Source organism: Archocentrus centrarchus, chromosome 16, assembly GCF_007364275.1.
Source record: "Archocentrus centrarchus isolate MPI-CPG fArcCen1 chromosome 16, fArcCen1, whole genome shotgun sequence".
Taxonomy (NCBI): domain Eukaryota; kingdom Metazoa; phylum Chordata; class Actinopteri; order Cichliformes; family Cichlidae; genus Archocentrus; species Archocentrus centrarchus.
Window position 1 is genome coordinate 24,087,903 of NC_044361.1, and position 16,329 is coordinate 24,104,231.

Genomic DNA, 16,329 nt, shown 5'->3' on the forward strand with positions numbered 1-16,329 from the left:
GAGGTTGCACCTCCTTCACTTTCTCCTCTTTCTGAACTTCCTGCAATCAGGAAGCAAATTTTACATCACACTGGGCGTCACCTGGGTGTTTTATTACTGTATTAATCCTGGCAGCACAATCTTCTTCAACATTTCACTGACTGCACGTGCTGATGGCTTTTCAACACTTTATGACTGATAACCAGTCGCTCCCTCAGCAGCTTGAACACACCTCACAGTGTTTGAAGTTTTTTATTTAGTGTGTGTGTTATACCGCCCTCTATTGGTCCATCAGCGCTATCTCCTCCAACATCTGTTCACTCCACTCAATTGATATCATGATGCAAATAATACTTCACTAGATATAGATTTGACAATGAAATTGTAAACATGTGTTATAACAGGCTAATATTCTGATGCGTATTATGGCAACATGGTTTCCGTTCGCGAAGAGAAAAACCAGTAATTTGAAACCATCGTTCAGAATTTAATACATTTTTTCAGAGTTTGCAATAATAGAGAGCAAGGCTGCTTTGAAGACACAATCCTCCCAGACAGTGTGTTTTGTAAATGAGCTGCACTGTGGGTAATCTATATTAGAGTTCTAGGTTTTTAAGCAATGGGTATGTCTTAATGGGTACAGGTAAATAAACGTATGCATACTAGGGACAAAGTGTGAGCAAAAATAATTTTTATATGTTCAAAAATACTTTGAGAGTTATTAAATTCAGAAACACAGTCCATATATGTCTATTATTGCTCAAATGGATGCAGAAATATGCAAAAACAGAGCTTAAATTTATTAAACCATCACCCAGTGTAAGGTTTATCCCACAGATGCCCTAAATTAGCAGCACAGGAAATGACCAAAATCATGTTTTATGTTTGTGTAAAATGTCAAATTAAAGTTATTTACCTGCATTCCTGAACAGAAAAGTTTTGTTTCAGTGGTTGAATGTTACGCTTGATTTCAGACTTCTCGGAGAAGCACAGCGTGCTGGCTAAAATTTGGTATAAAAACGCGGATTTGGTTTCTTATTGGCCTAATAGATCATTTTTAGCTTTAAACAAGTTTTTTTTTTTTTGACAGTTTTCTAAAATGTGTTTGTTTTTATGAAAGGTGGTCTAATAAATTTAAGTACTGAAAATGACCTAACCCTGCGTGCAAAGCAGTCGAGCAGTGAGGGGATTTTGTCCTTAATCAAACAAGGATTCAGAGTTAGCTGGAAAATAAGTTTATTTTGCATTATTTTTACATTTTAACAGCAGTTATTCCTGATAGTGAAGACATGTGTTCATCTTTTTCTCTACATGAAAGATGCTGTGTTGAACGTTTGTTGAACGTCTGTCAGACTCGAACATTTTGATGTTTGACAGTGACTATCATCACTGGGGGTATTATGCTCTATCATATACTATAATGTGCACAGCCTTTGCCTTATTTATTAACACATAGAAAAAAGTTGGGACACTAAAATGTTAAACAGAATGCAATGATTTGCAAATCTCATAAAGCCGGATTTTATTCAGAATAGAAAACATCAAATGCTTCAACTGAGAAAATGAACCATTTCAAGAAAAATGAAACAAAAAAGGCTCATTTTGAACTTTATGGCAGCAGCGCATCTAAAAAAAAGTTGGGATAAGGCCCTGCAAACATTTAGGAACCGAGACCACTTGCTGCTGGACTTTTGGGAGAGAAATGTTGTCCCATTCTTGTCTGATATGAATTCTAGCTGCTCACCAGTCCGGGGTCTTTGTCCTATTTTTTGTTTCATGATACTCCAAATGTTATCAATTGGTCAAAGGTCAGCACTCTTCTACTACAAAGCCATGCAGTTGTAATGGCTGCAGTTTAGAGTCATCTTGCTGAAATACACAGGACCGTCCCTGACAAAGACATCTGAATGGGAGCATATGTTGCTCTAAACCCTGTGTATACCTTGCACCCCCATACGATCAGTGACATGGGCTTTTAAACTAAGGGCTGATAAACCAGATGGTCCCCCTCCACCTTAGTCAAGAGAACGTGGCATCCATGTTTTCCCAAAATAATTTCAATTTTCAATTCATCTCAATTGATCTGCAGTTTTCCCACATTGCCTCAGTCCATTTTAAATTAACTTTGGCCCAAAGAAAACAGCTTTGTTGTTGGATCTTGTTCAGATGGTTTCTTTGCGTGCCCATCTTTACTTCTGAGAAACTTTCAGAAGATGCTCTTTTTTATACACAGTCATGTTAGTGACTTGTTGCCAGCTAGGTGCAAAATGTTCCTCCTGCCTTTTCTTTTCAGTACCACTTTTTCCCAGCCTTTTGTTGCACCCTCCCAAGTTGTGAGACATGCTGCTGATAAATTCAAAATATTGAGAGTTTATGATGTAGCAAGTGACCGTGAATCAAAAATAAAACCAAAGACCAAATAGAAGACAATTAAACTACATTTATTTCAGACTATGGCCCTCCCAATTCATTCACCAGACCTGGCTAATTGTATATGCTGATATCACCCTGGCTGTAATTGAGGCCTAACCCCCCCCCAAACAAACAAAAAAACAAAAACAGGTGAAAACATGTCACTATTGAAATCTATACATACTTTGTCCACACAATTCAGGCAAACTGGGTGTCAGTACTACCAACAATTGGAGCATCAACTGCAGCAGATTTAGAAAGGGAAGTTGCACAATAAAATAAAGAGAAGTTAGCCTGCCCTCACAAGATACTCTTCCCGATGTTTTTATATAATGGGCCTACAAGGCTGGATAGTATAAACCAAAATTACAACTTAAAAAAAAAAAAAATAAAAACACAAAAAACAAATTAAAATTGAGTTTTGTCTGCAAGTGTTTAAACAATTTGTATGAATCTAAAAACTACCGACTATACCTGCGACGTCAATCAGCCCCCCCCCCCCCCCCCCCCCCCCCCAACCACACACACACACACACACACACACACACACACACACACACACACACACACACACATCTTAATTATTTTATAAAAACTTGTGGGCACACTGGAATGTCCAAATGCATGTTAAAGCAGCACCTGTGTCACCAGATGACCCAACTCCAAAAACTACCAACGCTAAAATTCCTCACTACAGCACAAACTCACCAGCAAGAGGACATCATCTCCTGGAGCTTCCACAGAAGAGAACTAATACACCTCCCCACCCACACACACACACACACACACACACACACACACACACCTCTTCCATCCAAGACTCCTCTGTCAAACACATGACAGTGAGCAGCAAACAGTCAGGTGATGCTCGTTACAGCGAGATTTACAAATCGCTGCATTCTGTTTATTTTAATTTTGCATAGCATCCCAACTTTTTTGGAACTTGGGTTCCATTTATGCCATAAGCAAAGAACTTTGAGACATAGTTAATACACAACTGAAAACGCAGCTTCATGGACAAAGAAACTGGACCACAAGTGGAAAAATCTTTGTTAGATTAGTAGATAAACTTTGGCTGTTACACACTACAACAGAGAAGAGCCACAGTCTGTTACCACAGACCATGAATGTTGTTCTTGCCTTCATCTCTAATCTGCTGCTTGTGGATTAATGTCACATTGTGACCATATCAGTATCTCGCATGCTGCGAAATAGATCCCTCAATAGTTTGAGTACAGATAAATTTGTTCAAGCTACATATCATATATGTATTTAAAATGCTTACATTTTATGTCCATCTCTAACCTCTGTAAGAGAGCGCAAATCTAACACTAATGAACAAACTCAGTTACGCAGACCTGTGCGTGATGTACAACTGTCCCTCATTTAAACATCTTCTTACATGCTATCTATACATGTCCTGACAGACTTATGGCAAAACAGCATTACTAAGAAACAAGGTGGGGTCTCTGTCACCACCAAGTAAAAGTTTAAAAAAAAAAAAAAAAAAAAAGGCCAGAACTGTCTTTTCACAAATTAAGTCAAAGCGTTACATGGATTTCTTGGGTTGCAAGAATGTGAATATAAAAAACCCCAAACATCTAATCTCAAAAGCTTATGCTAACAATTTTCCTAGCTGGATATAAAGTGAAGGAGAGTCAGTGATTGTTATATTAAATCATCATTCTGGAAAAAAAGCAGATGTCATTGCAAAGAACTTTATCTTATGGTTGACACACATTTCAGCTGCCTCCCCTCTGCTGGCTGTGTTTAGGAGGCAAACAGTGACATCATTTGAAAAAGGATACCACCCCCCACCCCCCAAACAGTCACTTAGAAGATGTCTGAGACTTAACAGTGGATAAGCTCAGATTGGTTTTAGCTGAAAGCAGTGAATTTTTGAGATATTTCTAATACAGCAACAGTTAAAGATGTGCAACCTTTAACTCATCTCCTTTTTCCCAGGTGGCGGCTGGCTGCTCTTCTGCAAGTTTTTCACTGATGGTGGAGATCCTCTCATGGTGGTCTGGGTCAGGCAGCTGCCAGTCGATGAAGAACAGATACATGAAACTACCGAAAATACCTCCAACAAGTGGAGCCACCAGTGGTACCCAGAACCAGTAATTGTAACACCTGCAGAACAAAGCGCAGCAGGACAACACCGTTTCATTATTGTCATTTTTTACATTAGGAACAAATGAAGTGATAAAGTTTTTTCACAGTGAGAAACTTTTACAGTCATTTTAATGTTAATAATGACTTATCAAGGCTCTAGAAAAACAGGTTCAATAAACCCATTTGTACCTTTCAGTAACAAAGAATCTAATTAGCTAAAAAAAAAAACAAACAAAAAAAAAAAAAACCACATTTAAATAAAATAATAAAACTACTAAGAATCTGAATGAATTCTGCAGCTCAGATGGGCCCTAAAAACATGTATCATTTGTATATTGCTTAACTTAAAAAAAAAAAAAAAAAAAAAAAAAAAAAAAATCCACAGTTGTCCACGTGCTCTGTACAGTAAGACAGATAAGATACTTACGTGAAGACCTCTGTCCCCCAGCCTGCAGCCAGTGTAAAGAGGCGAGGCCCCAGATCCCGAGCAGGATTTATGGCAGCACCACAGTTAGCTGACATTGACATGGAGATCCCCAGGACAATTCCTGCTACTATAACAGGAACCAGGTCAGAGGGAGCGGGGGTGTTCCTCTTTTCCTCCAAACCCAGTATACACAACAGCAACATGCTGGTGCCCACTACCTAGTGAAATATGCAATTATTAAGTTAAGTACAGGAACAGCTGCTCAAGATCGGATCCTGTTAACAATCATACTCACTTGGTCAAGGAAACTTCTGCCCAAACTCAAGAAGTCTGAGGGGTATGTGGCAAATATTGACGCGGTCTCATTTCTGCCATATACAGTCAACACTCCTCCACTAAAATTCATTATAGCATCTGCGACAGGAACAGAGGTATTGTAGGAGACAGAAAAACAAACTAATTTGTATTTATGTGTGACAGACAATAGAAAGACAAACCGTAGTAGACAAGATAGACAACCCCTGATGCCACAAAAGCCCCCACCAACTGGGAGAGGCAATAGGGCACCAGCCTTGACCAGGACACCTTCTCCAAAACACAGAAACTCAGAGTCACCGCTGGGTTCAGATGAGCACCTGCAGGGATTGACGGGACATATTAGAGGAATAAAGGAAGGTGAAAGTTAAAAAGGGAAGGTAATTAGACACATTGGAAGGTAATGACATCTCTGATTATCTGTATTATTGGTGCTTTATGGTGTGATGTAACAGGATTTTTATAGGTATGAGCCAAGGGAAATACTTCAAGATAAATAATGCCTCTTTGTAGAGAGGCCTGGTGATAAACCTAACCATGACTTTTATTGCAATTATTAACACTTTGACTTTATAGACTGTGAAAAGCTGATGGGTTTTAGACTGAATAGAGCAGTTTAAATGTGATAGCATATTAAAAAAAAAAAAAAAAAAAAAAAAAAAAAAAGTGTGTCCATTTTAGATTTCTTTAACTTATTACCTGAGATGCCCTTGGTGAGATACATAGCTGACATAACACCCCACAGAGAAGGCCATGTTGACAGACAGAAACTGGCCTTTAGTCTCATTGCTGGTTTTTACTTGTGCAGCAGCAGCGCAGCCGAAGAGCTTCATGGCAAATAAAGAGGACAGAGAAAGTTAGAAGTTATCGCAAACGTCAGGTGAACAAGGAACAAAAATCTTTTCATGCCTAAAATCCAGACATCAAAGCTCACTTCAAGTAGAGAAACCAAAATACATGCGCACATTTCACCATTTCTTTGACTAATTATTAATAGTTCAAAGACAAATTTGCCATTAAAGTGTCATTTAATCTCCTCCTCTTTAGACTTTGCAATGAACAGTCTTATCTAAATGACCACGTAACAGACAATTGTCTCACCACAGATAACATGTTACACAGACAATCCAAGAGATGGAAAACTAATGAAAATTTCTGTGCCATAAAACACTAATTGTTGTAAACTGCATTACTTGTAGGCCAAGGTTACATTATGTAAATCCCTCTATCACCTTGATTCTGCACTCAAAAAATATTGTTTTCCAAAATGTTGACTGTAAGTAATTACATGTACATTTTCCATGTAATTTGTTAAGTACAAAGTAAAATGTTAAATTTTATGGAATCTGGTCAAATGAAATTTACATGATTGATACCAAGCAGTTTATACCAAGCAGATTTTCCTTAATGATTAATTATTTGAATAAATAAACCTTTGACTTGTTCTATTTAAAATGCATTTTACTCAAAATTATTGCTTCATGTTTATGGAGGGCCACGAATAATTTTTTGAGTGAAGTGGAGTTTTTTTTCTCTCTCTCTGCATAAACTACCTTCACCTGACTTCAGTCTTAGATTTAGTGATATATACAGTCATGTGAAGAGCTTTCACAGCACAGTCCTGTGAAAAACTGAATACCCTCCATGACTCCACCTTCATCAGCAACAGGTTGAAGTAATAATTTTCTGTGTGACTAGCAGTCTCTCACGTCAATGTGGAGGATTTTTGTTCCACCCTTCTTTCAAATGTTGCTTCAGTTCATTGAGATTTGTGGGTATTCCTTTATGCATTGCTCTCTTGAGGTCCTGCCACAGCATTTCAGTTGGCTTTGACTTTGACTGTGTCATTGCAGCACTGTGATTCTTCTCTTTGTCAGCCAGTCTATTGGAGATTTGCTGCTGTGCTTGGGATCATTGTCCTTTTGCATGACCTGTTGGACAGATGGCCTCATATCTGACTCAAGAATACTTTGGTTTACAGAGGATTTTGTGGTCGACTCAATGACTTCAAGGTGCCCAGGTCCTGTGGTTGCAAAATAGGCACAAGTCATTACCCCTCCACCACTGTGCTCGACCGCTAGGATGAGGCATTTTTACAGATATGCTGTGTTTGGTTTTCACCATGCTGATGCTGTGCATTATGGTCAAACATGTCCAATATGTTCTCATCTGTTCAAAGGGCATTCTTCCAGAATTATTGTTTGTTCAGATGCAACTTTGCCGACCTAGGCCATGCTGTCATGATGTTTTAGCAGGAAGAGGCTTCCTCCTGGCAACCCTTCTGAACAAGCCACACTTGGACAGTCTTTTTCTAATTGTACTATGATGAACTTTAACATTTCACATGACTATACAAGATAAAGTGATATATTAATGAGTACAAAACATATCCACCATTTATATGAAAATGCTCAATGCAGTGACAAAGGCTATTTTAATGTGATGCTAATAAATAATTGAAGTTTTTGAGAGTTGTTTAATTCAATAAATATTCTATCAATGTGAGGGTAGAATTTCTAACTTGGAACTACTCACATGTTGTATGCACCAATTTAGAAACATCTTAAAATTATAACACTGAAAAATTACCAACATAAGGGTGCTTCTTAGACTGGGTCTGGAAAGAGTTTAAATTTGCATATTCACATTTTAACTTATCTTTTCTTTCTCTAAGCCGTTTCCAGGTTTGATTTTATTTTGAAGGAAACACCGTCTGATTCCTTTTGTCCTTTTGATTCAAAATCAAAATGCAACTTAAAGTCTCTTACCAGCAAGACGAAAGTTCCCAAGAATTCAGCCATGCACTCTCGGACGAGGGGATTCCTCACCCTCATTGCACGTAGCTTCATCATGGCTGGAGTTCAATGAAAGCCCTCTTCTTAGCTCACCCCGCTGAGCACAGCAGCAAATGAATGCGTCTGTCACGCCTTCCGGGGATTTGCGCACTGTATCCCACCGCCCACCCCCATCTCCTCTTTGTCCACAGCTGGACAAACACTACTCATTTATGGGGTTGTCACACCTCAGGATTGGCCAGTGCAGTGAGCGTAATTGGCGCAGCTGTTAGAGGCTGATATATGAACAAAGGCCATAAAACCCCATTATATAATAAAACCAACAGATCCCCGTTAACTTCTTAAAAGAAGCCGCCTAAAGAAAATCATATTATTATTAATTATATTTTGCGTATTACTGCTGTAAAGAGCGGCTCTATAGTGGAGTGGTTTGCACATTTGACTCCTCTGTTCGAACCCGGGTGGAGACGCAACTCCCATTGGGGGCTGGTAGGAAGGGTCTCCAGCGTAAATAATCCCCCCCACCCCCCCATGAATAAGGGAGCAACCGGAAGTAGTTCTGTGTAGGTACATCGAAGCATGGCCTTTAGGCCTCCTTAATTTTTAGCTATATATAAAATATAAATATGCGTTGTGCACGAATATAACAAATTGTGTTTACCTAAAGCAAATTTCTAAGTGTGTTTATATGTAATAAGACCAACCAGTGTTAAAGGGAACATTCTCCATTAGCGTTAAGTTGATCATTAATAATTGTTCATGTTCTTCAAACACCGGACTGCTGTAACTCCAACTCAACAACAATTAGTCTGCAAAATATGTTAAAAGTTTATTTAGCAGGATTGAAATGGATTGTGAAACCTGTTAAATATATCCTTGAATTTCCATGCAGAAAGGCGCTAAACAATAAATGCACAAATTCCTGACGCACCATTTGTTGCAGATAGAAGCCCCTCTCATCATCACCGTGATTCATGTCACTGTAACCCGTGCCACTGGACTCTGGACTCTCAAGATTATGTAACCTTAATATTTGCTGTATTATTGCTGATTATTTCCACAGAGGTACGTAATCGAGGCATGAACATGGCCGTTTGATAAGATATAACGCGAATGACTGTCACACCAGGTTAATCTTGTTCATTTTTGTTATAATTTCATCTAAATCTTTCCAAAATAGAAACCTTGACTTGGTGTTTGGAGGATGTACTTTTAAGGCGTTTATGAATGTTTAAAAAGAAAAAATACTTTTAACTCCGATGCAAACGACAGCATGAGGGCGCTTTACTCCCTCTGCTGGTTGTAAGAATGACAAACATTTTATTAAGCATTTTATTAAAAAGAAATATAAAGTCTCAATGGAAAAATTATTAACTATTTACAGTATATTACATGTTTTTTCACGTAAAGGTGTCAAATGACCTGTTTTGAACTGATCAAACTCTCTGTTACAAATGTTGAATGATTTGATGACTGTACCAGCCCCCATTATTCATTAATTTCTGGCTGATACAGACGTATGCCAGGCCTTGAGGTAGAAATAATCCTGTTTTTAAAAAGAGAATGTAAGAAAAATATACACCTTTGACCTGGTCTCCAAGCTTATCTTTCTTTTTGCTTTAGGGTATTGTTATAATGACTGTACAGAAACACTTTTTTTTTTAATGACATCATGTCCAAACTTCATCACTGCAGGCGATGCTTTCTCTTATAGACAGCTTTTTGTTTTTTGGTTCATCCTCTGAATCTTACAGGGAACAAATCACTTCCTAAATCCTCATGTTTCTGAATGCTAAAGAGAGCGACGCAGCAGCACTTCCACAGGCCCAGAGGGAAGTCCTCTGATCAAAGTCCAGGCCTCTAAGCGCCTCATCCCTACCACACTTGTCCCTTGAATTTCTAAGAGCTCATCACCAGGACAGACCGTGTCAACAGGACCTCCTGAGGGGAAAAGAGAGAAAACAAGCATTCAATAAATAGCTCAAAAGAAAAATCCTCCTTGGCATAAAATGGCAATTAATGACTACTATAAATATGCATTTGTATAACGATTGGTTATAATGAGACAAACTTGGAAGATGAATATCCTTTTTTACAGCTATACCCAACAGATTACTGAAGGAAATGTGGATTGATGGAGTGCCACAGTTACTCAGTTCTTCTGCTCAGCTGGAGCCTATCCCAGCTTTCACAAGGCAAGAGATGGGGTACACCTGGACAGGTCGCCATAGACACAGACAACCATTCATATGGATAGTTAATACCCGGAGAAAACGCAGGCAGAGGGACAATGTGAAAACGCCCACAGAAGGGCCCAGCTGGCTGGAGGGTCTCCTTGCTGTGAGTCAACAGTGCTAACCACTGTACCCACCATGCTGCCCCTATCTTTTGATAAGTGGCAGGGTACACCCTGGACATGTTGCCAATCTAGCACATATTCCTAGTTTTGGTGAAGTTAATTATTGTAGCCAGTGCTGTAAATCAATGAGTATGACTGCAAAGTAAACTTTTTGCATTTGTGTGTGTGTTCATGTCCTCCAGATTGAGGAAAAGCAACAATCTGAATCTTTAAACCTCAGGATTCGCTGAAGAACTGAAGACAAGAGTTTCAGTTCTCACCTTGGAAGATCTTCCTGCACGGTGGAGCGGTCTGTTTCCCCAGACTGGAGCCTTCACCTCCCTCCAGGCTGAAGCCCAGATCCCTGCTGTTCTTCTGCAGTTGCACCACACACTAGGTGACCTAAGGGGAGTGGAAAACAGAGATCAAGTATCTCACTTTAAATTCAAGAGTAAAGATGTCTTTTCAGATCTTTGTTGAAGTATCACCTGTCTCATAGTGTTCCTGTGTTTGCCCCTGATTATTTCCTTCCTCTCTCTTCTTAGGGGCGTCTATGATGTCCCCCTTCCTGAGGACCACAACAACCATGTCCCGAGTCTTGGCCCTTCTTAAAACCCTCAAAGCCTCCCAGTGGGCACTCCCAGATAGTGCTGTGCCATTGATGGATTAAAACATGGTCACCTTCCTTTATAGAGCCTTGCTTGGCTGCAACACCTGTGTGAAAAACTTTGTGAACCTGAGCAGAGGACAAGAAAAAAAAAAGAAAACACATGAAGATACTGAAGACAATGCATTTAAATATTTGCCAAGGCGAGGCAGGAAGGAATATTTTCTCACAGTGATGGGCTTGTTTTGGTCCACGCCTCCTGCCAAACTGAAGCCTAGTCCAGCTCCCACTTCTTTATGGAGAACCACCACCTGCACGTCGTCATAGTCCTGAGGGAGACAAAGTGTTCAAAATGTTCACTTGCATTGGACTTCAGGGGTTGCTGCTGCTTTGAGTTTAAAAAAGGCAGATTTTTGTTTGAGCCTACTCAATTTAGCCTTTTGGTTTAATAGTCAGTACATAACCTAATCAGCTGCAATAGCTGTAGCAAAATTACATGTGATGTGCTTTGGTATAATCTTATCTGGATGCAAAGCATTAAAGGGAGCAGTGAAATCACCAGTGCAACCACAGTTAGAAAAAGATCAAACAACTGATTGCAAAACATAGTAGAGTATTTTAAAAGTTTTGCTGTTTTTACCTGTAGGGCATCGTCCCCCCAGGTTCCTCACTTCCTCTATGAGCTTGTCAAGCTCCTCAGTGGGCAGCACGGACACACATGAAAAGCTTGACATATCCGAGCTCAGTGAGGCAGACCGCCGGTCAGTTGATGCCAGTCATTGCTATCAATCTCTGAATCGTAGTCAGCTCCAGCCAAAATTACACAGGTCTGAAAGACTAGGGGAAGAAAAAAAAATAGTTTGGGGTAAAAACTAATCAGATGCTTTAATGAGCATCACCATAAAACCAGAAATATACATGCCACAGTGCACACCTGAGAGAGAAGCTCTTATGATCTGACGACTAATATTACTGGTGATGGTGATGAGGACCCTCCAGAGTCTGAATCGTAGTTTGAATCTTCATCTTTCTGCGTGCTTTCATCATCATCCATATCCTCATCATCACTAAAGACCTTCAAATCTGGGTTCAACCCAGCTATCCAAGCATTCAGGTCCAAAAACCGCTTCTTCCCTTTCTGGGTTGCTGTTTTGACATCCGGGGAGATGAGATCTTGAAGGTTGCTGTGGGAGGATGTGGCAAGAGTGTGAGGATGAGAGCCTGGATCTTGAGTTTTGGCTTGATATGTGACGACAGGAGTGTTTCTGTTTTCTCTGTCCGCAGTGGGAGTGTCATTCCCCAGCTGTGCCATAGGTGAAGTAGGCTGCAAGTAGCTAGGGCTGTTTGTTGGAGTCTGTTCATCATCACTTACTGGTGAAGTCATTTCAGCATGTGTCCTCTCCTGCTGTAAAGGGTCACAGGGCAGTAGTGGGGTTGGCGTGCTGTTGGCCGTCATGTCTGTCTTGCTTGCCTCTTCAGGGCTTGAGACTTTGAAGAAATCTGTCTCATCTGTGCCATGCTTTTCACTTTTGGCTCCACCTCTTTGAGGCATTTCTGGTGTGGTTTTGAGTCCAGAATATTCACCAGAATCTTTAGAACAGTCGTTTTCCCCTTTCCGATCCAAACTATTTAATCTCATCTGTTCCTTCTCTATTCTTAGTCCAGCTTCATCCAGTGATAAAGCCCTGTCTGACCAAACTTTCTTTCCTGTTCCCATCACATTGGCTTCAGCTTTAACATGTACCTCTCCCTTCTTTGAGTCCCTCCCACTTTTTCCTTAGTTCACTTATTTCTTTTACCGACCCGCTTTTCTTCACTCCTTCATGGCCCCTACTGACTGGTGATGGAACAGAAAAGGTGCGTCTGGGGCCCGTTGCCAAACCCTGAGCTCGCTGTGTCAGAGCCTCAAACTGATTGATCTTATTTTTGACACTGGCTGCTGTTTTCACTTTGGCTTTCTGTGGATTTGTCTCAAACACATCCCCGTAAGTATTCGGTTCAGTTATTTGATTTGCTCCATCATCTGTATCTATCTCATTTTTCTGATCTTTCACACTTCTGGTTCTGTCTCTCAGCATCCCGTTTATTACATTAGTTTCACTCTTTTCCTCTCCCTGGCTTGCAATGCTCTCTTCTTTGCTTTCATTTGTTTTTTTGACTCTGAATCCATTTGAATCTCTAAAAACTCTGATGTCTCTTCTAAGAAAATGTTTGGCTGTGCGTTTGCCCTAACAGCTCTAATCTGAGCACCTACACTGGACCTACTCCTGGCTCTATCCAGGGACTTTGTACCTGTTTCCACAAACCCCTTGCCCCAGTTAACTCCACCTTCCTCTGAGTATCTTCCCTGCATCCGCACTCCCGGTGAGCTCTCTCTTGTCATGCTTATCCCAGAAGAAAATGAAGTATCGCAGCCTGAAGTATTGGTGTCTTTTTGTGTCCAGATAAATGGCTTCCTGCTTTTCACTGGACTATTATTCCCCCCTGGGAAGAAACTCCAAGGTAAAGTTCCTCTCGCTGTCTTCTCGGGTGACTTTGCCGTGGTGAAATAAGAGAATCTACTGATGTTTCAGGGTTATTACAGGAACTCCTCTGTTTATAGTCATCCACTGACCAAAACCAGCAGGTCCATAGAGTTTCTCTATCCGCTCCCGTATACTTTGCGGCTCTGGACCCCGTGAAAAGTTGTTTCTGTGCACCTAGAGCTAGACCCAGACAGGGCTCTTAACCTGGAAGGAGGTGTTACCCCTACTGGCCCTTTCCAAAGCTGGCTTCTGTCTTGAACATTACTTGCACCTGCAGAATTATAAGCCTGTAGTGAAGAAATTCCTGCCTATTGCACTGCCTTCAACTCTTGTCCGCCTTCCCTCCAAAGCTCCTGCCTGTTTACTGATGTCCCCTCCACTTTTGTTGGACAACTGAGAAATGTCAGCTCTGGTACACTGATCAGGGCTTCTAGCCCCTGTGCTGAAATCTAAACTCTTACTTCTACTTGTTAAGTTAGATCTCCTCCACTCCGACCTTCCCCGTCTTTCAAATGCAGGGTTTTCCCTTCTATCAGTGCCAATCTCTGGGATTGTCTTGTTTGTTCTGACACTGATGGCCACTCCTAGTCCTGGTTTCATATCCAGTGATTGTGTCGTCATCCTTATTTGTGACATTTGTGCCAGTGTGTGTCCCATATCGTTCTCTTTCTGCAACTTCTCCTGTGCTCTCCTGCTTCCTGACATATGACCTGCGAGAGAGACTGTATGAGGGAGAGTTAGCTGAGCGGACAGTGAATTGCATCCCTGTCCTCTGCTTACTATACTCACTCAGTGAAATGGGGAGAAAAGACGAGTCCATTGTCTGAGAGTAAACAAAGTTAATGACCTCCTGTCAAATGCCAGATCCCAAAAAAAGAGCGGAAACGTGAACTTGATATTTTGGGGAATCCAAGCAACTGTTTTTTAGACTGCACTCTGGAAGCAGTTCATCTGGAAGCTCCTGTTTGGGTGTGTAAAAAACAAATAGTGGCACAGTTACAATCCTCTCATTAGATTCTTCCATAGACAGACATCCTCAATTCAGAAGTTTGATATTCCTAATTGTCCTCTGGTTTGTGGTCTGGAAGCGAGGACTCCTCTGGCTTTTCTTCTTGTTTTGACCGCAGGAGACTTTAGCTCCCCAGCTCGACCTCAGTGAACAGCTCCCATTGCCTGCCAAGCATAAAAATGCACCAAATTTTATACTCAGAATGGATTGGACTGGAATGTAGAGATATGTGGATTGTGGTTATTCTGGTCACTCAGAACGGTCAACAGAATCTCAGAGTGTTAGAGGACAGGGAGCGTAACGTGGAGTATCATTTGGGTGGAGAACATTAAAAAATGATAGGAAATTAGAACAAAACTAGACAACACTCACCCCAAACCACTTGTCATTTTGCAACATGTTCCTGCTGTCCTAACATTCCCCTATCACTGACTCACTGAACTCGCAGAACTCACAGTGTTCTCTTGCTGTACATGCATATTACACACTATGTTTACATAGGCAACATATTTGAGACTACCTGTCAGCATCAACTAAACCTGAAGATAAACTGGTCAAACTCACCTTACAGCAATCCACTCAGTTAAAAAAAAGAAAAGAACAAAGTATTAAGTGTTACAATCAGTCTCTGCAGCACGTTTCAGTCTCATGGTAAAGGAGAGACAGCAACCTTGTGGAATTCAGTTAAATGACCATAAGCGCACAGATTGACTTTGATTTACATACAGCCCTGCAGATAGCATTACTAAGGTAATGACTCATCAGGGTTATCTGTGTATACAGCCGATGAAAACATTCGTCCTGCATAACCATCTTTGATCGCTAATCAGGTCTGACTGAAGATCCAATCATCCCTAATGCCATTAAAGATAAAAAACTGGAAGCTGATAGTTTCTTGTAATTATACATTATAAGATTAGATTTATAATATGCTGTGCTTTATTAAGTCTGAAGCAAAGAACTTCTGGACCATCTCTGGAGGTGCTTTCCAGTGCAGGTGAGTCTGAGTGTCATTTTACAGAAACACCTGTTACACGGTCACAAACCTTCCCATCTGTGTAACCGGGCAACGCATACCCTTTCACTTCAAACTTCCTTTTCGAATCGAAAGGAAGAAACAAATGCACTCTGACATCAAGAAAACATACACACATTTACTCAGTTACACAGTTACAAATTAGCCCACTAAGTCCACTCATAAATTCCAAAAACAGGTACCATACCTCCTTTAAGTGTGATTCCTGTTCTTGTCCTAGGTCATTCTGTTAACTCGGCTTCATAATGAAGACAGCACTCTGCAATGACATCAACTCCTCTGTCCTCTCTCCCGTTCTCTCAGTCTTTTGTCTGATTCTCTTTCCATCAGCTTTGCATGATAGACTGTGTACAGTGACGCAGACCTGCCACACTGGTTTGTCCTCTCTCCTTTTCTTCCTCCCTGTTGCTCTCTGTCTTTCTCTCTCCTCCCCTCCTATTGTTGTTCTCTCCCTCTTTTCCTTATTCTCACAGGGTAGCATTCCTGACTGAGGTTCAATGTGTCACCCTCTAAACGCCTTGATAGGGAATGCGCGCACAAACACACACACACACACACACACACACACACACACACACACACACACACACACACACACACACACACACATAGGTTCACCTACATTTAAATACACACCCATGTGATTTGAACATGTTATATAGCTTTAGGGAGAAGAGATAGAGTTCCGATTGTGTGAAATGGTACAAGAATGACATTTCCTAAAACAGTCTTATAATATCACCCCACCTCAGGCAAACCCAAGTCCAATCA

General features: G+C 40.6%; 2 protein-coding genes across 2 annotated transcripts; both read right to left on the reverse strand.

Moving 5' to 3' along the window:
* Window positions 1–3,913: 3,913 nt before the first annotated feature.
* Window positions 3,914–8,207, reverse strand: LOC115793952 (aquaporin-10). The gene is given in 7 exon segments (XM_075074429.1): window positions 3,914–4,524; window positions 4,934–5,151; window positions 5,229–5,347; window positions 5,431–5,568; window positions 5,948–5,987; window positions 5,989–6,075; window positions 8,017–8,207. Coding segments are annotated over 7 exon segments (894 nt in total). The 5' UTR covers window positions 8,101–8,207; the 3' UTR covers window positions 3,914–4,316.
* A 1,203-nt stretch (window positions 8,208–9,410) lies between these two features.
* On the reverse strand, window positions 9,411–15,875 carry LOC115794040 (pro-interleukin-16). The gene is given in 15 exon segments (XM_075074430.1): window positions 9,411–9,984; window positions 10,663–10,776; window positions 10,864–11,047; window positions 11,049–11,117; window positions 11,219–11,317; window positions 11,629–11,646; window positions 11,648–11,757; window positions 11,760–11,802; window positions 11,804–11,825; window positions 11,923–11,950; window positions 11,953–11,973; window positions 11,976–12,764; window positions 13,801–14,072; window positions 14,074–14,686; window positions 15,746–15,875. Coding segments are annotated over 14 exon segments (2,193 nt in total). The 5' UTR covers window positions 14,334–14,686; window positions 15,746–15,875; the 3' UTR covers window positions 9,411–9,820.
* Between the last annotated feature and the right edge of the window lie 454 nt (window positions 15,876–16,329).